General features: G+C 39.2%; 1 protein-coding gene across 24 annotated transcripts in view; it reads left to right on the top strand.

Annotated features, from left to right (window-relative positions):
• SYNE1 (spectrin repeat containing nuclear envelope protein 1) overlaps nt 1–22,654 on the top strand; it is a 523,271-nt gene that overhangs the window by 441,863 nt on the left and 58,754 nt on the right. For 22 of the 24 annotated variants that reach the window (XM_021936839.2, XM_031667714.1, XM_021936840.2 and 19 more), the window contains 3 exons: nt 1,307–1,432; nt 13,613–13,768; nt 22,382–22,540. In XM_021936839.2, coding sequence (XP_021792531.2) covers nt 1,307–1,432; nt 13,613–13,768; nt 22,382–22,540 — 441 coding nt within the window. Of the gene's footprint in view, nt 1–1,306; nt 1,433–13,612; nt 13,769–16,341; nt 17,375–22,381; nt 22,541–22,654 lie in introns of those variants that run through there. The other 2 variants (XM_021936858.2, XM_021936859.2) reach the window with 1 other exon arrangement.

The following is a 22,654-nucleotide window of genomic DNA, read 5'->3' on the forward strand; positions in this document are numbered from 1 at the left end:
CCTGTCATTTAAAAAATTTTCACATTTTTATTACAAAAAAATTACATGTGTCTGATTTTTAAAAGTTAGGTAATAATTGAAGTATGCAGAGTAAAAAATGAAATTTCCCTTATCGTACCATCCAAATTATCCTATCTTCTCGAGAGGTAACCATTGTTACCAGTTTGCTGTGTAACCTTTCAAAACATAACCACACAATAGATGTTTTATTTTGTCAGTACATAGAGATCTACCTCATTCTATACTGCCAATCTCTACCATCTGTCCTGGCCTATTCGTCTCCAAAGCACTTACCGCTACTTTGTATATTAGATATAGATTTCTTAAATTGTGCATTATCTCTCTTCTTCTACGTCTTAATTTATATGGGTTTTTATGTATTACACATTTAATCCTTTGCTATGTATGTTTCAGCATGAACAAGATAAAGCCAGTCAAAAATGCCTTGCTTTTGTAGTGTGTGTTTCTCTTTCTGTAAGACATTCCATATCCTCTTTTTTTTTTAATCCCTTATAGTACGTTTGGGAAAGTGTAGATATTGGGTGCAGTTATGGATGGAGTTAAGAAAGGGACAAGGTGCTGAGATTATAGTCCTACCTCTGCAGAGATGGATTTGGATTCAGATAACATTTGTGGGTACCCATAATATTCTGATCATTGTGCTTGATGCCTTGACACTCGTTGCTTCCTTTGGGCTCCAATAAATATGGAGAGTTTGTATTTTTTCCATTTTCATAGGGAAAACATAGAGCATTATCTGCTTAAAGCCACCCAGATAATCAGTAACAGAGTCAGTTTTCAACTCAGCTCTTCAGATGACAAGAGCATGTTGCCTCCCCTGGCAATGAGTGTGGGCCTACCTTCATATTGTTCATCAGGCAACTTCCTTTTTTTTTTTTTTTTTTTTTTTTGAGAAGGAATCTCGCTCTGTCACCCAGGCTGGAGTTCAGTGGCTTGATATTGGCTCACTGCAACCTCTGCCTCCCGGGTTCAAGCAATTCTCCTACCTCAGCCTTCTGAGTAGCTGGGATTATAGGAGCCTGCCACCATGCCCAGCTAATTTTTGTGTTTTTAGTAGAGATGGGGTTTCACCATGTTGGCCAGGCTGGTTACAAACTCCTGACCTCAAGTGATCCACCCGCCTTGGCCTCCCAAAGTGCTGGGATTACAGGTAGGAGCCACTACACCCAGCCATCTGTGTAACTTTCATTCTTTCTCTGGGAATGAAGAAGAGTGTATCTTTTCTTTTTCCCCCAGATTCCTACATCAAAAACATCTATGCTATTTGTTTTTATTCACATGATAGGACTGGGAAAAATGTGAGAAAGGAATAGCAGATTCCCTGGAGAAACTACGAACTTTCAAGAAGAAGCTTTCCCAGTGTCTACCGGATCACCACGAAGAGCTCCATGCAGAACAAATGCGTTGCAAGGTAAATTACTGAACTGAGATTTTCACTGTCATCTATCTGTGTGCCTCTGCTGAAATAATGTCTTTGGGGCTATATTCCAGTCAAACTCCTAGGTTGTTTGTCTACATGCAGATACAAGATCCTAGTATATGACATAAGGACAGGCAACTCAGGTGAACCTTGTATTGCTGATTTATGGCAGTTCTTGAAATTATAGACTAGTTTATGGATTACTCCAAGGAAGCAAATGAAAATTTAAAACACATTAAAAGATATTTAAAAGCTGAGTCAAGAGCAATAAAGTCATCTTTTAAAAGCATCCACGCTGGGGAGTCATTCTACCAGAAGAATCTACTCTACAAGAAGGGGGGAAAAAAGGATCAATAGCCTGGAAAATCTGCAGACAGCGGACCTCCAAGGGACACACCCTGCCCTCCAGACCATTATGCAAGGAAAGGGGGAAAAATAGCTTATCTCAGTGACTGCATAGAGACACACAATCCTTAAATTGCTCAGGGTTCTAAGTACTTAAAGATTTTGATCAACACCTCAAATGGTACTTGAAAGCAAGTCAGTAGCTAATAATACAGACCACTCCCTGGATTATGAGCTCTCAGAGACCAACACAATTCAGTGGCTGTAAGATTCATGCCTTTCACATCTTTGTAGCCAAGTGAAATGCCCTAACAGCAGTTCTTTGCTGAGCGATAGGCTGATCATATCAAAAGTACCTTTAAAAAGGTTTTTCTTTCAAATTAAAAGTGCCCTTATGTTCCCCAGTCATTTGCAAATTATTGCTCTAGGGTAATTCTGTTAAAAATTCCCATATACTTAAATGACTTGGGTTTCAATTAGAAATTCTCTGCCTCACTTTGGCCAAGAAATCCCAAGTATTTAAGAGATGATAATTGTTAAAGAGGTCTAGAAATCATGAAAAGTGCGGCTCTAAGAATTTTTTCTTCAGTTATAAAATCTAAGGATATTATTTGAAACTTGAAAAAGGCAAATTTAGGAAAATTAAAAGGTAGTATATTTTACATCATGGATGGAAAGTGAAAGAAGTACTATCATGAGCTGTTACATTCAGAGGTATGCAATGGTTATAATGATTAAAAAGTGCATTTTAAACCTGTGATTATAAATTTATTAAAAATATTTAAAGAAGCCAGGTGTGGTGGATCATGCCTGTAATCCCAGCACTTTGGGAGGCCAAGGCAAACAGATCATTTGAGACCAGAAGTTCAAGATCAGCCTGGGCAATATAGCAAGACCCCACATCTAAAGAAATTTAAAAATTAACCAGAGTGGTGCTGCTTGCCTGTAGTCCTAGCTACTGGGGAGGCTGAGGCAGGAGGATCACTTAGGAGTTTGAGGCTGCAGTGAGCTGTGATCACACCACTGCATCCAGCATGACTGACAGAGTGAGACCCTGTCTCTGAAAAAATAAAATAAAATAAAATAATTAAAGAAAACTTCTGTGAAGCAGGAATGGGCATTAACACCAGCTTGTGAAAATATTTATTATTGCCCCTTTTCAGATGGGAAGACTGAGGCTTCTGGAATTTTAATAACTTTTCAAAGTCAATAAATATCTGGGTTGCCTGTATCTACAGGCTATATTTTTGCCACACTGACTTGTTTAATGGGTTGGTATACTGTGCGTCTGAAACAGTTGGTTTTTGGTGGTGGTGTTATTATGCTTTTTTTTTTTTTAATCCATATACAAATCTGATGCTCGAGTTGGGAGGGTAGAAATTGGTGTGAAAAATGGAAAATCTTTCCAGTGGTATAATAATTGAACATGTTTAGGAGTATTAGCAGAAATGTTGCATATTTAATTAACCTAGATGGTTTGGTCTTTCAGCCAAATACTGTTGCCGTGGGGCATCATTTTTTTGTCTCCCAAAATACATGACAGTTACAAACACATGCTGCTATTGAGTGTGTGGATTTAAAAAATGTATTTTAGTCTAATCCTGCTACTCTTCCCCAAACTGCCCTTAGCAGCAAAACAAGGCAATTACCTGGAAAATTCAGGCTAAAATCTTGTTTGCCTAAATTGCCTGGGAAGTTAGCCTCAGACAGCACCACTAATTGCCATTGCCTTTGGAAACCTTTCTACCGTGTAAAGACACATAGAGGGAGGGGAAAGACACATGAAATACTCTATTTATACACAAAACTAGCTGGAATCTAAAAACAACAGCTGGTTATACAAATTGCAAAACTGGTAATTGGTCAAAATATTGTAAAAACTATTGTCAACTCATTCAAATATTGCTATATGAGTTTTTGGTTTTTTTTTTCTTAAATCATTCCCCTAAAAGACATGGTACATAATCTTTTTTTAGTGACTTAAAGAAATGTCTGATCCTGCAGAAAATGCATTCAGTGCATTGTTTTAAATTGAGTAGTAACAGCAACAGATCTTCTCAGCTATTGCATTATAAGTATAGATCGTAGAATGTAGCAACTCTATGGTGTTTGAAAATGAAAGTTAAATTTAGGTGTCTGTTTTTTAAAATATTTCATCAGTGTGATCAGCAATTCAGGACAAAAAGAAAGGATAAGTTAGAGGTTTATGAAGTCAGTCGAAAGTAAAGAAGATCAATGCAGTGATTAAACTTCAATTTAGGAAAAAAAATGTTTTTAATCAATAAAACGATAAGTAGATGGCAGAAAGATTCTTCAAGCAATCGTACTTTATCAGAAGGACTTAGCAATTTCTCAGATTATGTGGAAGCAAATGAAATACGGGTAAACCTCATTTTATTGAACTTTGTTTTAGTGTGTTTCACAGATACTATGTTTTGCTTTTTGTTTCTCGGGGTTTTTTTGTTTTTTTGTTTTTTTTACAAATTGAAGGTTGTGGCAGTGCTGCATAGAACAAGTCTACCAACACCATTTTTTCCAACAGCATGTGCTTTCTTCCTATGTCTGTATAATTTTCGTAATTCTCATAATATTCCAAACTTTTTCTTTACTGTTATATTTGTTATAGTGATCTACAATCAGTGCGATCTTTGATGATAATATTGTAATTAGTGGCATCACACACTATGCCCGTAGAAGTCAGCAAACTTAATTCATAAATGTAGCATGTGTTCTGATTGCTCCACCAACAATGTTCCCAATCTCTCTCCTTCTCCTCTGGCCTCCTTATTTGCTGAGACACAACAATATTGAAATCAGGCCAATTAACACAGTGGCCTCTAAGTGTTCAGTTGAAAAAAATCTCATGTCTCTCACTTTAAATCAAAAGCTAGAAATGACTAAGCTTAGTGAGGAAGACATGTCAAAAGCTGAAATAACCCAAAAGCTAGGCCTCTTGTGCTGAACAGCCAGGTTGTGAATGCAAAGGAAAAGTTCTGAAAGGAAATGAAAAGTGGTACTCCAGTAAATGCATGGATGAGAAGAAAGCAAAACGTCCTTATTGCTGATACAGAGAAACTTTGAGTGGTCTGAACAGAAGATCCAACCAGCCACAACATTCCCTTAAGCCAAAGCCTAACCTGGAGCAAGGTCGTAGCTCCCTTTAATTATGTGAAGGTTGAGAGAGGAGAAGTAACTGCAGAAGAAAAGTTGGAAGTGAGCAGTGGTTGGTTCATGAGTTTTAAGGAAAGAAACCATCTCTGCAACATAAAAGTGCAAGGTAAAGCAGCAAGTGCTGATGTAGAAGCTGCAGTAAGTTATGCAGAAGATCTAGCTAAGATCATTGAGGGAGGTGGCTACTCTCCCTCCCTCTCTCCCTTCGTTTCTTCCTCTTTCCTTCCTTCCCTCTTTCTTTACGTCTTTCCTTTTATCCTTCCTTCCTTCTCCCCTCCCTTCCCCTCCCCTCCTCTCCCCTTCCTGACAGAGTTTTGCTCTTGTTGCCCAGGCTGGAGGTAGATCAAACAGCCCTATGCTGGAAGAAGATGCCATTGAGAACTTTTATAGCTTAAAAGAAGTCAATACCTGGCCCGAAAGCTTCAGAGAAAAGGCTGACTCTCTTCTTAGGGGCAAATGGAGCTGGGTGACTTAAAGTTAAAGTCAGTGTTCATTTACCATTCTGAAAATCCTAAGGCCTTTAAGAATTACGCTAAATCTGCCTGTGCTCTATAAATAGAACAACAAAACCCCAAGGGCATCATATCTGTTTACAGTACAGTTTTTACCGAAATTTTAAGCCCACTTTTGAGACCTACTGCTCAGAAAAGAAAGGCTTTCTTTCAAAGTATTACCGCTTCTTGATAATGCATATAGTCTCCCTAGATACCTGATGGAGATGGAGATGTACAAGACTAATGTTGTTTTCATGCCTGCCAGCGCGGTATCTATCCTGTAGCCCATGGATCAAGGAATAATTTCAACTTCCAAGTCTTATTATTTAAGGAATACACTTTGTGAGGCTATAGCTGCCATAGATAGTGATTCCTGTGATGGATCTGGGCAAAGTAAATGGAGAACCCCGTAGAAAGGACTCATCATTTCAGATGGCAATAAGAACATCCATGATTTGACCTGAGGAAGCAGAGCAAAATGGCCGAATAGAATTCTCTACTGATTGTTCTCCCTGCAGGACCACCAAATGTCACAACTACCTATATAAGAAAGCACCTTCATAAGAATAAAAAATCAGGTGAGCAATCACATTACCTGATTTTAACTTCATACTGCAGAAAGAGGCAATGAAGAGGGTAGGAAAGACAGCTTGGAGTTGCCCACACCACTTCTTCTTTTCTATGCCCCAGCGACAGCCACATGGCACAGAGAGAGAATCTGTGCATGTCAAGGAGGGAGAGCCCAGCAATTGCTCTGCATTGCATTGGAGCTCAGTGCTGCCAACACCAGGCAGAACTCAGCTAATGCCCACGGAGGGAGCATTTAGACAAGACCTAGCCAAACGGGAAGCTCCCATCCCAGCCGAAAGAATCTGAGTTTTGACAAGCACTTGCCACCATGGACTAAAATGCTCTGGGCTCCTACATAAATTTGAAAGGCTGTCTAGGCCACAAGTACTACACTCCTAGGTGGGGCCCAATGCTGAACTGGACTTGGAGCCAGTGGACTTGGGGGCACATGACCCAGTGACACACCAGCAAGACAGCTAAAAGAGTTGTGCCAATCCTCCCCCAACCCCAGGCAACACAGCTTGCAGCTCCAAAAGACACCCCTTCCTTCTGCTTGAGAAACGAGGAAAGAGTAAAGAGGACTTTGTTTTGCAACTTGGATACCAACTCAATTACAGTAAGAAAGGGCACTGGGCAGAGTCATGAAGGCTTCATTCCATGCTCTGGTTTCCAGACATTACTAGACACACCCTTGGCCAGAAGAGAACCTGCTGCATTGAAGGAAAGGAGCTAGTCCTGGCAGGACCCATCACCAGCTGACTAAAGAGCCTATGGGCCCTGAATAATCAGCAGTGTGGCCAGGTAGTACACACTGTGGGCCTTGGGTCAGATTCGGAGACATGCTGGCTTCAGGTGTGACCTAGCACATTCACAGCTGTGGTGGCTATGAGGAGAGTCCTCTTCTGCTTATGAAAAAGGAGGCAAGAACAAAAGGGACTTTGTCTTGTAACTTAGGAACCAGCATAGCAACAATAGGGAAGAGCACCAAAGAGGCCCCAGGGGTACTCAGTTCCAGGCCTTGGCTCTCAGATGGCATTTCTGGATCTACCTTGGGCCAGAGGGGAGCCCACTGCCCTGAAGGGTAAGTTCCAGGCCTGGCAGCATTTACCACAAGCTGAGTTGAAGAGCCCTTGGGCCTAATGTAAACATCAGCAATGGCCTGGCAGCATTCCCATGGTTCTGTTGTGGCGGTGGACATGGGGAGGGACTTCTCAGCCTGGGACAGGGAAGGGAAGAGTGGAAAGGACTTTTTCCTATGGTTTCGGTACCAGCTTTTCCACAGTAGAACAGAGTACCACGTCGATTTCTAAGGTTTCCAACTCCAAGCCCTGGCATCGCTGGACCACCTGGGGCCAGGGGGAGCTCACTGCCCTGAAAAGAACACAAGCCTGTATGGCTTCGTCACCTGCTGATCGTAGAGTTCTAGGACATTGAACAAACATAGGCAGTAGCCAAGTAGTGGTTACAGGGGGCCTTGGGAGAGATCCAGCGCTGTGCTGGCTTCAGGCCTAACCCACTGCAGTCCCAGTAGTGGTGGAGGATCCACAGGGATACTTGTAACTCTCCTCCCCCCAGCACCAGGCAATTCAGCACAGAGAAAGAGACTCTGCCTGTTTGGGAGAAAGTAAGGAAAGAGAACAAGAATCTCTGCCTGGTAATCCAGATAATTCTTCCAGGTCTTATCCAAGACCACCAAGGTGGTTCCTCTATCAGTCTGCAAGAACCACAGTGTTAGTGGGCTTGGAGTGGCCCCTAATGCCGATTTGATTGCAGTGACTAAGAACTTAGATCACAACACACAAGTCCCTTGGAATACCTGGAAAACCTTCCCGAGAAGGGTAAATACAAACAAGTCATGACTACAACTACAATAAATACCTAATTCTTCAATACCAAGACACCAGCAAACATCTGCAAGCATCAAGACCATCCAGGAAAACATGACCTAACCCAACAAACACCAATAAATAAGATACCAGGGACCAATCCTGGAGAGACAGATATATGCGACCTTTCAGAGAGATAATTCGAAATAGCTCTTTTGGGCTGGGTGCAGTGGCTCACACCTGTAATCCCAGAACTTTGGGAGGCCGAGGCGGGTGGATCACCTGAGGTCAGGAGTTTGAGACCAGCCCAGCCAACATGTAGAAACCCCATCTCTACTAAAAATACAAAAATTAGCCAGGCATGGTGGCACATGTGTGTAATCCAAGCTGCTTAGGAGACTGAGGCATGAGAATCGCTTGAACCCAGGACGTGGAGGTTGCAGTGAGCTAAGATTGCACCACTGCACTCCAGCCTGGGTGACAGAGCTGTGTAAGATAACACAGAATGAATTCAGAATCATATCAGATAAATTTAACAAAGAAATTGAAATAATTAAAAGGAATCAAGCAGACATTCTGAAGTTGAAAAATGTAATTGACATGCTGAAGAATGCATCAGAGTCTCTTAATAGCAGAATTGATCAAGCAGAGGAAAGAATTCATGAGCTTGAAGGAAGCTACACAGTCAGAGGAGACAAATGAAGAAGAATAAAAAACAATGAAACATGCCTACAGGATCTAGAAAATAGCCTCAAAAGGGCAAATCTAAGACTTATTGGCCTTCAAAAGGAGGTAGAAAGAGAGATGGGGATAAAAAGTTCATTCAAAGGGATAACAGAGAACTTGCCAAACCTAGGGAAAGATACCAATATCCAAGTACAAGAAGGTTATAGAACACCAAGTAGATTTAACCTGAAGAAGATTACCTCAAGGCATTTAATAATTAAACTCTCAAAGGTCAAAAATAAAGAAGGATCCTAAAAGCAGCAAAAGAAAAGAAACAAATAACATAAAATGGAGTTTCAGTACATCTAGCAGCAGCCTCTTCAGTGGAAACCTTACCCGAACAGGAGAAAGTGAAGTGACATTTTTAAGGTGCTGAAGAAAAAAACGTTTTACCCTAGAATAGTATACCCAGTGAAAACATCTTTCAATCATGAAGGAAAAATAGACTTTTTCAAACAAACAAAAGCTAAGGGATTTCATTAACATCAGACCTGACTTACAAGAAATACTAAAGGGAGTTTTTCAATCTGAGAGAAAAGAATGTTAATGAGCAATAGGGAAGCATGTGAAGGTGCAGAACTCACTGGTAATAGTAAACACACAGAAGAACACAGAATATTATAACATTGCAATTATGTTGTATAAACTATATCTTTTTTTGTTTCTTTTTTTTTTTTTTTTTTTTGAAACAGAGTCTCACTCTGCCACCCAGACTGGAGTGCAGTGGCGCGATCTTGGCTCACTGCAAGCTCTACCTCCCAGGTTCACGCCATTCTCCTGCCTCAGCCTCCCGAGTAGCTGGGACTACAGGTGCCTGCCACCACGCCTGGCTAATTTTTTGTATTTTTTTAGTAGAGACGGGGTTTCACCGTGTTAGCCAGGATGGTCTCCATCTCCTGACCTCATGATCCACCCCCCTCGGCCTCCCAGAGTGTTGGGATTACAGGCGTGAGCCACCACGCCCGGCCTGTATAAACTAACATAATGTGTATTAAGATATTATTTGAAAGCATCATGGTAACCTCAAATCTGAAAACATTCAGTGGATTCAAAAAAATAAAAAGCACCACATTAAAACATACCAACAGTGAAATCACTTTCATTGAAAGGAAGACAGGAAGGAAAGAAGGGGGAGAAGACCATATAAACAACCAGAAAAAACAAATAATAAAATGGCAGTAGTAAGTCCTTACTTATCAATAACAACATTTAATATAAATGAACTAAACTCAGAAGACATTGAGTGACTGAATGGATTAAAAAACATAAGACCTGATGACCTGTTGCCTAAAGGAAATGCACTTCATCTATAAAGACACACATAGACTGAAAATAAAGGGATGGAAAAAGATATTCTATGCAAATGGAAAGCAAAAAGAGCAGGAATGGCTATACTTAAATCAGACAAAATAGGTTTCAAGACAAAAACTATAAAAAGACACAAAGAAGGTCATTATGTCATGAAAAAGGGGTTAATTCAACCAGAGGATATAACAGAGGTTGTAACATTTGTAAATATATATACACCCAACACTGGACCACCCAGATAAATATATAATATACATTTATATGTTCGAGACCAGCCTGGTCAACATGGTGAAACCCCGTCTCTACTAAAAATACAAAAAAATTAGTCAGGCGTGGTGGTGCACTCCTGTAGTTCCAGCTACTTGGGAGGCTGAAGTGGGAGAATCACTTGAATCAGGGAGGTGGACGTTACAACGAGCCAAGATCACACCACTGCACTCCAGCCTGGGTGACAGAGTGAGACTGTGTCTCAAATAATAATAATAATATACATTTACTTTTTTCCTTGGGTTTCTGTCACTATATACACTCATGTATCCAGATATCTAAAGCAAATATTATTGGAGCTAAAGAGAGACATAGACCCAAATACAATAATAGCTGCAGTCTTCAACACCCCACTTTTAACATTGGACAGATTATCCAGACAGAAAATCAACAAAAAAAACACTAGAGTTAATCTGCACTAAAGACCAAATGTACCTAATAGATAGTTACAGAACATTCATCCAACAGCTACAAAATACACATTCTTCTCCCCAGCATGTGGATCATTCTCAAGGATAGACTGTATGTTAGGTCACAAAACAAGTCTTAAAACATTCCAACAAAAGTGAAACTATATCAAGTATCTTCTCTGATCATAATAAAGCTAGAAATCAATAGCAAAAGGAATTTTGGAAACTATACAAACACATAGAAGTTAAACAATGTGTTTCTGAATGACTAGTGAGTCAATGAAGAGATTAAAAAGGAAATAGAAAAATTCTTGAAACAAATGATAATGGAAACAGAATATACCAAAACCTACGGGATAGAGTGAAAGCAGTACTGAGATGGAATTTTATAGATTCAAGCACCTATATCAAAAAAGAAAAACTTCAAATAAACAACCTACCAATGCATCTTAAAGAATTAGAAAAGCAAGAGCAAACCAAACTCAAAGTTAGTAGAAGAAATAACAGAGCTTAAAGCAGAAATAAATGAAATGGAAATGAAGAAAATACAAAAGATCAACAAAATAAGTTTATTTTTTGAAAAGATAAACAAAATTGACAAACCATTAGCCAGACTAAGAAAAAAAGAGAAGATCTAAATGAAAAAGGAGACATTGCAACCAATACCACAGAAATTTAAAGGCTCATTAGCGCTATTATGAGCGACTATATGCCAATAAATTGGAAAACCAAGAAGAAATGGATGATTTCCTAGACACATACAACCTGCCAAGATTGAACCACGAAGAAATCCAAAAGCAGACCAATAGCAAGTAACAAGATTGAAGCCGTAATAAAAAGTGTCCCAGCAAAGAAGCCCAGGACCTGTTGGCTTCACTGCTGAATTTTACCAAACATTTAAAGAAGAACTAATACCAATCCTACTAAATCTATTCTGAAAAATAGAGGAGGAGGGAATACTTCCAAATTCATTCTACGAGGCTATTACCCTGATAACAAAACCAGACAAAGATACATCAAAAAAAAAAAAAAAAGAAGAAGAAGAAGAAAAAAATTATAGAACAATATCTCTGATGAACATTGATGTAAAAATGTTCATTAAAATACTGGCAAACTGAATTTAACTGTGCTTTAAAGAGATCATTTATCGTGACCAAGTGGAATTTATCCCAGGGATGCAATGATGGTTGAACATTTTCAAACCAATCAATGTGTACATCAGATCAACAGAATGAAAGACAAAAGTTATATGATCATTTCTATTGATGCTGAAAGGCACTTGATAAAATTTAACCTTTCCTGATAAAAGCCCTAAAAAAAACTGAGCATAGAAGAAGCATAACTCAACATAGTAAAAGCCATATATGGCAGACCCACAGCTAGCATCATACTGAATAAGATGAAAAAAGAGACATTGCAACCAATACCACAGAAATTTAAAGGATCATTAGAGGCTATTATGAGCAACTATATGCCAATAAATTGGAAAACCAAGAAGAAGTGGATGATTTCCTAGACATATACAACCTGCCAAGATTGAATACTGAATACTCTAAGATCTGGAACACAACAAGGATGTCCACTTTTGCCACTGTCATTCAACATGTTTTCCACTTAATGTGTGGGAGTTAAAAATTAAAACAGCTGAACTCACGGAGATAGAGAGTAGAAAGATGGTTACCAGAGCTTGGGAGGGTCCCTGGGGGCTGCAGGGGTGACGAGGATGGTTAATGGTTACAAAAAATAGAAAGGATAAGATCTAGTATTTGATAGAACAACATGGTGAATATATCCAGTAATAGTTTAATCATACATTTTTAAATAAATGAAAGAGTATAATTGGATTGTTTGTAACACAAAGGATAAATACTTGAGGTGATGAATACCGTATTTACCTTGCTGTGATTTTTACACATCGTCTATTAAAATATCTTGTATACCCCATAAATATATACACCTACTATATACCCACAAAAATTAAAAACAATTTTTTTTTTTTTTTACAAAAGCGACATTCATGATTCATGGGAGGAGGTCAAAATGTCAACATTAACAGGACTTTGGAAGAAGTTGATTCCAGCTGTCGTGGATGACTTTGAGGGGGTTTAAGACTTCAATTGGGGAGGGAGTAACTCCAGATGGGGTGGAAACAGCAAGAGAACTAGAATTGGAAATGGAACCTGAAGACGTGATTGAGTTTCTGCAATCTCATGATAAAACTTGAATGGATAAGGAGTTGCTTCTTATGGATCAATAAAAAAAGTGGTTTCTTCCAAGATCAGATGAGATTGGGCACAGTTAGGGTGGTATGGCCGTCAACAGGAAAGTGGCTTCTTGAAATGGAATCTACTCCTGGTAAAAATTCTGTGGATATTGTTGAAATGACAACAAAGGATTTCAAGTATTACATAAACTTAGTTGATAAAGTAGCAGTAGGGTTTGAGAGGATGACTCAAATTTTGAAAAAAGTTCTGTGAGTACAATACTCTCAAACGGCATCACATGCTACAAAGAAACCTTTTGTAAAAGAAAGAGTCATTGATGCGCTTAAACTTCCTTGTCTTATTTTAAGAAATTGCCACAGCCACCCCAGACTTCATCAATCACCACTGGATCAGTCAACGGCCTTTCATATTGAGTCAAGACCTTCTATCAGCAAGAAGATTATGACTTGCTGAGGCCTAAGATGATCATTAGCATTTTTTAGAAATAAAGTATTTTTAAATTAAGGTATGCAGATTGGTTTTTTTTTTTTAGACATATGCTATTGCACATTTTATCCACAATAGTATAGTGTAAATATAACTTTTATATGTACTGGGAAACCAAAAAATTTGTGATTCACTTTATTGTGATATATACTTTATTTCAGCGGTCTGGAACCAAATCTGTAATATCGCCATGATATGCCTCCAGATCCCAAGGTTATGTATTTAAATTGAGGGCTATACAAAGGAGATTGTATCGAGAGGGGGTTCAAAAACACTTCAGAAATCATTGGCGGGAGATGTCCATGGGTATTCAAGTTTTTTTTTTTTTTTTTTTTTAATTTAGGAATTAGAAAATGCAGTTGGGAGCTGGACAGATGACTTGACCCAGTTGACGCTGCTGAAGGACACCCTCTCTGCCTACATCAGTGCTGATGATATCTCCATTCTTAATGAACGCATAGAGCTTCTGCAAAGGCAGTGGGAAGAGCTATGCCACCAGGTAAGACAAGTTCTACAAATGGAATTATCTTGATGATGGAAAACTGGGAGATGAATTTGAATGTCAGATGGCTTAACCCACATGTGGACCCATCCCATCATTCTTAGTATGGACAAAGGAAGAACACTGTGGTTACTACCAGAACGTTTCAGATGAATGTGTTTATATTTTGCCACATTTTAGAACAACCTAGACTAGATTATTTTCCTTTCACTTTCGCTGACTGGCATAATATTCTTAAGAGAAAGGGCCATGTTATGGTTCACATTTGTGACTTTGCAGGGTGGATATACTTGAAACATGAAAAACTGTTGTTGCATTTGCAATATTAGCTAATACTGTGAAGCTGGCTTTGTACAGGGAATATTTATTATCACTCTTAATTTACTGTAGTTGTTTCCTGGTAGTTAATATTCATTTATTTTTAGTCATACTTTATTCATTTATTAAATACCTTCTATGTGCACAACATCTTTAAAAAGATCCCAGATTGACTTTGGGTTGGAAATGAAAGGGAAAGATTGGTGGAAAGGCAGCGAGAAGACATCCTAGGCAAAGAGGAATAACAGATTCAAAGACTCATAGTGAGGAACAGACCCAAATGCCTTGAGGTTATGCTCTTCAGGAAGTGGGGCCTTGTCTGTGTTGTTACTTCTGTACCCCAGGTGCCCCTGCCTGGCACAGAATAGGCTGTGATATATCTCTGTTAAATGGATCAGTCATCTTAATTATTGTGATGTTAACAAACTGTAATAAATGTCCCTACCATCAAGTTTAAACTTGATCTGAGACTAAAATCAGTCTAGGAGAATATGTAGGGTTAAAAAGAAAACCAGGCATAAACAGGTCAAAACAATGTATAAAACTGTATAAAGGACCCAGGTGCGGTGGCTCATGTCTGTCCTCCCAGCACTTTGGGAGGCCAAGGTGGGTGGATCACCTGAGGTCAGGAGTCCAAGACCAGCCTGGCCAACAAGGTGAAACCCCATCTCTACTAAAAATACAAAAATTAGCTGGTCATGGTGATGGGCGCCTGTAATCCGAGCTACTTGAGAGGCTGAGGCAGGAGAATCGCTTGAACCCGGGAGCTGGAGGTTGCAGTGAGCTGAGATCACGCCATTGCACTCCAGCTTGGGCGACAAGAGCAAAACTCCATCACACACACACACACACATAGAGAAAAAAAACTGTATAAAGATGTAAGCAAGCTAAGGTTACTTTGGATGGCAAGGAATAAAGGAAATGTTTCTTGAGATGGATAAATTTTGAATTGAGTTTTGAGATGGGGAGCAGAGGAGATAGATTGAGGGGAGGAAGCAAATGAACACGCTGACAAGGTGGCAGCTGGAGCAGAGGGCCTGGCTGGAAGAAGCTGCTGTGGGAAGACTGAGGAAGGGGCTGTTGAGAGGGTACTCTTATGTCCCTACTCTTATGTCCTGGCCAATTGTACTGCCCTGGGATCTCTTTTGTCTCCCATCCTCCACATTTTCTCTAACTTAGGGATGCTTATCCTCATCCTTCAGGAACCATTAAACAGAGTTTAAGAGGCTCAGAGCCTCTTGATTTATGTGATATCAACAAGAAGTGTGTTTTCAGGAAAATTTCTCCCTGTATATTTAGGTGAAAACCCAGGTTTTTCTCAGTCCATGGACTAACAGAAAGCTCTGGAGCACCCATGGTAGATGTGTGAGCAGTTTCCTATTCATATATACTTTTTAAAAAAGGGGACACATATAAGAGATGGCTTTCACCAACATGTGAATGGTTTGAGTTCAAAATGAATTTAGCTACTTTCACAAAGCTTCATTTTCTCAGTGAACGCAATGAGAAATTTACATGGAGTTACTCATAGAGGGTGGTAATGTTCATCATAATGCTTGATTCATTTCCGCGTTCTTCAAACTGAAAGCAGTACCTTACCATACAGTAAATCATCCTACAATTTTGCAATGTAAAGACTTTATCATGATGTATCAAAATGAAAGATATTTGGTGTGAAAAATTGTGGAAAATTATCACAGCAACCTTCAGTTACCTTTGTGAGCCCATTCATCTGTTTTTCTTAATTTTAAGAAAAGTCTAGCACTACCTGCTCTCTTAATATTTTTTAGCATGTTGGATGAATTGGATTAGACCAGATACATTGCTTTAGCTAAATGATGCCTATGAAGCCTTCAGAGAGATATTTTAGAGATTGGATCCTATTTGCTTCAAACCTGCCACAAACTTCCCTCCCCAAAGACCTGGATTATGCCACTCTTCCTGCCGACACTTTCTTCCCTTCTAATTTTCTTCTTCTTCTTCTATTTTTTATTTTTTTGAGACAGAGCTTCACTCTTACTACCCAGGCTGGAGTGCAATGGCATGATCTTGGCTCACCACAAACTCTGCCTCCCAGGTTCAAGCCATTTTCCTGCCTCAGCCTCCCGAGTAGCTGGGATTACAGGCATGCACCACCATATCCTGCTAATTTTGCATTTTTAGTAGAGACAGGGTTTCTCCATGTTGGTCAGGCTGGTCTCGAATTCCTGACCTCAGGTGAGCCACCCACCTCAGCCTCCCAAAGTGCTGGGATGACAGACATGAGCCACCACACCCGGACTTCCCTTCTAATTTTCTAACCTGTTTTCTTTTGCATCCTGCAACCCCTCCAATGTCATTTATGAAATTCTTGGCCCTCAGTATGTTCTTGGTCCTCTGAACTCTCATTTCTCTTTTGGTTGTGCCATAATGTGGCATTGTATTATTTTTTTTAATGTTCGTGACCTCATTACAAGAATATGAGGACTTTGATATGCAAAGACCATTTCTTTGTATCTCCAGTGTCTATGGTAGCTAAGTGTTCATGATGTATTGTTTATAATTAAGACGTTAGGGCATTTATTCTATTTCTTTGTACTTATGTTTCTCTTAGTGTAAAATAATGACAAGATTTCGAATATTTTGGAGGTCGAGAAGATTGTGGTTATGCAATATTTTTTGATTTAGGAAAACCATTTCGTAAAAATGCCGTGGAATTATTGTTATTATTAATTGCTAAGTTAGTCATTCATGTGTCGTAAAATTGTTCTCCAGACTTAGATATATCTAGACAGCCATCTGCAAATATATTTCGAAAGCTGATGTTGATCATGCGATATGCTGTAAATAGATTAATACCTTGCACCTGTGAGTAGACTAAGAATTTAAAAAGAAACAGCAAATGGAATACGTAGTGTTTTTAGAAACTTTCCATGTTGAAGTGTCTTAATGCTTGAAGCTAAAGCATACTTATCTCATATTATTAATACTTCACTCTGAAAAATAATATTTAAACCAATGAGAGTTTAGTCATGGGTTTGATCAGGGTGCCAGGATGTATGTAACTCTAAGGCGGACATAGATTGGTTTCTAGTTCTTGAGGTAGTTGTTTCTGGTGAATTTCTGTCAAGTATGAAACCACAAAAGGAAATGAGCTTGCGCCTATGTCTCGTTGTAAAAGTCAAAACTTGAGTTCAACGTAACATCCCTACTAAGGAGCAAGTAGTCTGTTCCTATTCTGACCGAAGCAATTGACGAGGAGTCTGGAGTACCTGGGACTGGCGATGAGAATGAGGGAGAGAGGCCGTGAGTAAACATTGCAGGGCAGAGTTAATATATTAAAGTATCTGTTTTCAAGTAGATACTCCAAATGTTTTGTTGTGCCTGTGTACAGCCAGAGCTTCTACTTGTTTTTATTCCTGTTTTGGTTTGTAGATTTGTGTGTAATTCTAGCTGAAATATAAGTATATGTCATCATCGTAATTGCTCGTTGTTTTGTCAAAACATCATGGTAAAAATATTTCAACCAGAAAAGGATGTATTTCCTGTTGAGCTGCTGCACACTCTGAAGGTTTTAGCTGGTGCTTCTCAGCTGTTGGCAATGCAATGTATTTGTGCCCTTGCAAAAACATAAATATGTGCTAAGCTGATAAATAATTTGAGGGTTTCATCTGAATCCAAAGAAAGAGATGGCAATGTTTACTTTATATTTAGTATAATATAGTAATGTTTACTATATATTTAGTTTAATATTTAGTATATAGAGTAAATATTAGATGTACAAACCAGAAGGACGATGCCATTGCCCTTATGAATGCACATCTCTTGAAAAGCATTTGCCCTTGGTTTGCACCCAGTGCTTGTAACCTCACTGTGTCTTTTTTAAGGTACAGCTCCGTGGTAAGAAAATGAAAGCAACATTTTCATGGTGTGTGATAAACACTAGGGATATAATATATATTTTATATATCTATCTATATCTGTCTATCTATCTATCTATCTGTCTATCTATCTATCTATGTATAATCCAGCTGCTTAGTGGAGATATTGAATACATGAGTGTCAAGGGAAGAAAAACAATTTTAAACTTAAGTGATGCCCTGTAGTCGTGTATAATAGTACTAGTAGCTACAGCATAGTAATGGCCAGCTGTTGTCAGGTCTTTAGTATATATCAGTCAATTTTTTTTTTCTTTTGAGACAGAGTTTCACTCTTGATGCCCAGGCTGGAGTGCAATGGTGCGATCTTGGCTCACTGCAGCCTGCACCTCCTGGGTTCAAGCAGTTCTCCTGCCTCAGCCTCCTGAGTAGCTGGGATTACAAGCACCTGCCACCATGCCTGGCTAATTTTGTATTTTTTAGTGGTGATGCGGTTTCACCATGTTGGCCAGGCTAGTCTCAAACTCCTGACCTCAAGTGATCCGCCCATTTCAGTCTCCCAAAGTGTTGTGATAACAGGCGTGAGCCAGGGCGCCTGGCCTTATCAGTCAATTTCTTAAATTACTCTCTTGTTTGTATAATATTACCATATGGATAGGACAGTACTGGGCACATAGAGACACTTGTTTACTACAGACTAATGAATTTTTGGAGCAAACATAAGAATAATTTCCAAATGAAAGAAGTAAGTCGTAGAGAAAATGAGGGACCTTATCCTGGTCGTGCAGTTAGTCAGTGATGGATGAACCATTTTTGAATCTCAGCTGCCTCTGGATATTTAATCATATTTGCACCCCATATCAAAGACTCAAACTTTGCTGGTCTTATCTTGTACTGATTCTAAACAAGTGCCCCAAATTTGTCCGGCTTTCACATTCCTTGTCTCTGAAATGGGGATAATATTACCTACCTATGAAAGTAATATGTAATATTTTTCTATTATGTGGCCATCCTCCCTGCAGATATTGGTGAGTAAAGGCCTAGAGTTCATTCTTGGCTTATGGCCAAGAGTTGGGGGAAGTGTGAGGAGTTACTTGTTCATCTTCAGTCTGAAGGGCAGGGGTTTCGATTCTTTTTTTTTTTTTTTCTTCTCACTCTGTCGCCCAAGCTGTAGTGCAGTGGCGTGATCTTGGCTCACTGCAACCTCTGCCTTCCGGGCTCAAGCGATTCTCCTGCCTCAGCCTCCCGAGTAGATGAGATTACAGATGCCTGCCACCACGCCTGGCTAATTTTTGGTTTTTAGTAGAGATGGGGTTTCACTATGTTGGCCAGGCTAGTCTTGAACTCCTGGTTCCAGTGATCTGCCCACCTCAGCCTCCCAAAGTGCTGGGATTATAGGCATGTGCCACCACACCCAGCCTCGATTCTTAGACAATGATTACTTTGGGCAGTCCAAATAATAAAAGTATAGTTTAGTTTGGCCATCAGTTGAACCAGGACTTTAACTACCAGCCAGACTCCTGACTCTTGCTGCTCTATGTGAATAAAAGGGAAAAGGCTGTATTCACCAAAGAGTTCTCAATCTGAGAGACCCAGCAGAAGATCAGAGTGCACGCAGCCCTCAGAGCTAGAGGGGTAACGGGTGCTGGAAGGATTGTGTTCTTCGGTGCTGTTTGGGGTACGGTGTAAAGTGACAAAATTTGTCTCCAAAACTGTTAAATCTGTGTTTCCTTAGCTTTTTCCATTTCTAGTAGGACCTATCCCAAGTGAGTTCACTGCCCTTTGACTGTTCTGTATTGTTCTGCCTCCAAAAACCTCAATGAGACACTAAATTATACTAATGGGGAAATAGTAGGTTCACCAGTGTCACCCAACCCAGAAAAACTTTTATTTTAAAAGATCAGAATTGAATCAAAAGAATAAATTTCTCATGGTGGCCTTTCAAAATTTATGGTAGGTTTTGGGGCTCACTCTGTAGGCAACTCACTATGCCTAAGGCTGGCCTTGGGATACGTATCCTGGGCTCCTGGACTAGTTTACAAGGATGTAGAATCCCAGATATTTAGGTTTGTGTTATCTGTCTAATCACTAACAGAGCCAATCCAAGGCAGAATTAATAACTAGAAAGTGTGTAATACCTTAGAAATATTTTCATTTTCATTTTAAAAAGGAAATTTGTTTGAAATACATAAAAAGTAAATGTATTAAGGAGGGAAAATGTCTTAAAACAAAGCATAGCAAAATGTTAACAATTTGAGCCCAGGTAGTATATAATGAGTGCTTACCAAACAATTCTTTCAGCTTTTCTGTGTCGGAAATGTTTTGTAATAAAATGTTGGGGGTAAAATAAAATCGATGGGGACATGTTTAGTGCAGTGGAATGAATAGCGGAATAGCTAGCATTATGACAAAACTGTGGAAGAACATCTTCAAACCTTCTTACCAAATCATATTATGTTTTGCCAACATGTAGTTTAGCTCAACTAGAAACATTCCTTAGTATTTCAACCGGCACTGTGAACACAAGAGTATTATATTTTGAAATCAGAAAATTTTAGAATTCTGGAAAGGATAATTGTAGACCTAGAGATAGGAAAACAAGTCCATTGTATATGTAATGTATAAGAAACTCTCAGACCTCAGTAATAAAAAGGCAATCTAATTAAAAAAGCAGAAAAAGGATTTGAGTAGATAATTCTCCAAAGGAGATTTGCAAATGGCTAAGAAACGCGAAGAGTCTCAGTATTGTTAGCCTTCAGGGAAATACAAACCAAAACCGTCATCAGATACCACTTCACATCCATTAGGATGACTGTAGTCAAAAGTGTTGGTGAAGATGTAGAGAAATTGGAATCCTACTGCTGGTGGGAATATGAAATGGGCAGCCACTTTGGAAAACAATCTATAGTGTTACCATATGACCGAGAGATTCTACTCCTAGATAAATACCTAAGAGAATGAAAACATGTATTCATACAAACACTTGTGCACAAAATGTTTATAACAGCATTATTCAGAATAGGCAAAAAATGGAAACAACCCAAATAAGATGAGTTGATAAATACAATGTGGTATATTCATACAATGGAATATAGTCAGCAATAAAAGGAATGAAGTATTGATACATGCTACAATACAGATAGATCTTTAAAATATGCTAAGTGAAGGAAGTCAGTCATAGAAGACTGCATATTGTATGATTCCATGTATATGAAATGTCCAGAACAGGCAAATCCATAGGGACAGAAGGGAGGTTAGAACTGTGAGGTAAGTGAGGAGGAGCAGTGGAATAACTGTTGATGGCTACAAGGTTTTCGTTGTTGTGGTGGTGTTGGTTGTTTGAGGCGGAGTCTTGCTCTATCACCCAGGCTGTAACATAGAGGCACAATCTCGGCTTACTGCAACCTCTGCGTCCTGGGCTCAAGCAACTCTCCTGCCTCAGCTACCCAAGTAGCTGTGATTACAGGTGTGCACCACCATGCCTGGCTAATTTTTGTATTTTTAATAGAGACAGGGTTTTACCATGTTGGCCATGCAAGTTTCGAACTCCTGACCTCTAGTGATCCGCCGTCCTTGGTGTCCCGAAGTGTTACGATTACAGGCATGAGCCACCACACCTGGCTTTTTTTTTTTTTTTTGGAATGATGAAAATATCCTAAAATTGATTATGATGATGATTGCACAAATGCTGTGAATATACTAAAAAGCACTAAATTGTACGTTTTTAAACAGGTGATTTTGTATGGTATGTGAAATATATCTTAATAAAGCTATTATGCAAAGAAAAAAAAAGAACGAAAAGAAACAAAAATAAATAAATAAATAATGAAAACTGCAGAGAAGTAGAGGAACTTGCCTGGAGTTCACGTGTCAGTATGGAGCTGAGCCTCAGGACACCTGCCCCCGCTTCAGGCCGCTTCGCTTCGATGCTGCCGTCTCTCTCACTCTCCAGATACCCGAGGCTCGTCTTCCATCCCTTCTTTTCTTCCTTTCCTTCTTCCTTCCCTATTTTTACTCTTTTCTTTCATCTTTCTATTCTTTTTTTCTTTCTTTCCTTTGTTTTCCTCCCTTCTATTTACCATCTCTCTTTCCTTTTACTTCCCTTCTTTCCTTTCTTCTTTCCCAACTCTTTTCCATTTCTTTTTTCTTTCTTACATTCACCGGTCATGTATCCTATCTATCCTGAACCAACTGTGTGAAGTTGCATTATCCAGAACCTTTAATAAGCTAATGTGTATGTGAACCTTCAGGAAACAACTAGAGGATTCAATGTCTCCCACTTGTATAATAGCAAGTCCTGGACTTCAGGAAACAGTGGGCTAAAAAGATGTACGACTATCATTCATTTTAGTCCTAGTTTATTTACTATTTTCCTTGGGGTGTGGGCTTCTCTCTGATAATCATTTTGCCTATTCTCCTGTTTTAAACTTTTCAGCTCTCCTTAAGGCGGCAGCAAATAGGTGAAAGATTGAACGAATGGGCAGTCTTCAGTGAAAAGAACAAGGAACTCTGTGAGTGGTTGACTCAAATGGAAAGCAAGGTTTCTCAGAATGGAGACATTCTCATTGAAGAAATGATAGAGAAGCTCAAGAAGGTATGGAATGCATGGCTACTTAGGTTTTCATTCTTCATAAGGCTTATGTATACTTCTCACAGGTACAGAGGGTGACTTTACTCACAATTACCTTCCTGTCAAAGGAGCAGTATA

This window comes from Papio anubis, chromosome 6 (assembly GCF_008728515.1).
Source record: "Papio anubis isolate 15944 chromosome 6, Panubis1.0, whole genome shotgun sequence".
Classification (NCBI taxonomy): domain Eukaryota; kingdom Metazoa; phylum Chordata; class Mammalia; order Primates; family Cercopithecidae; genus Papio; species Papio anubis.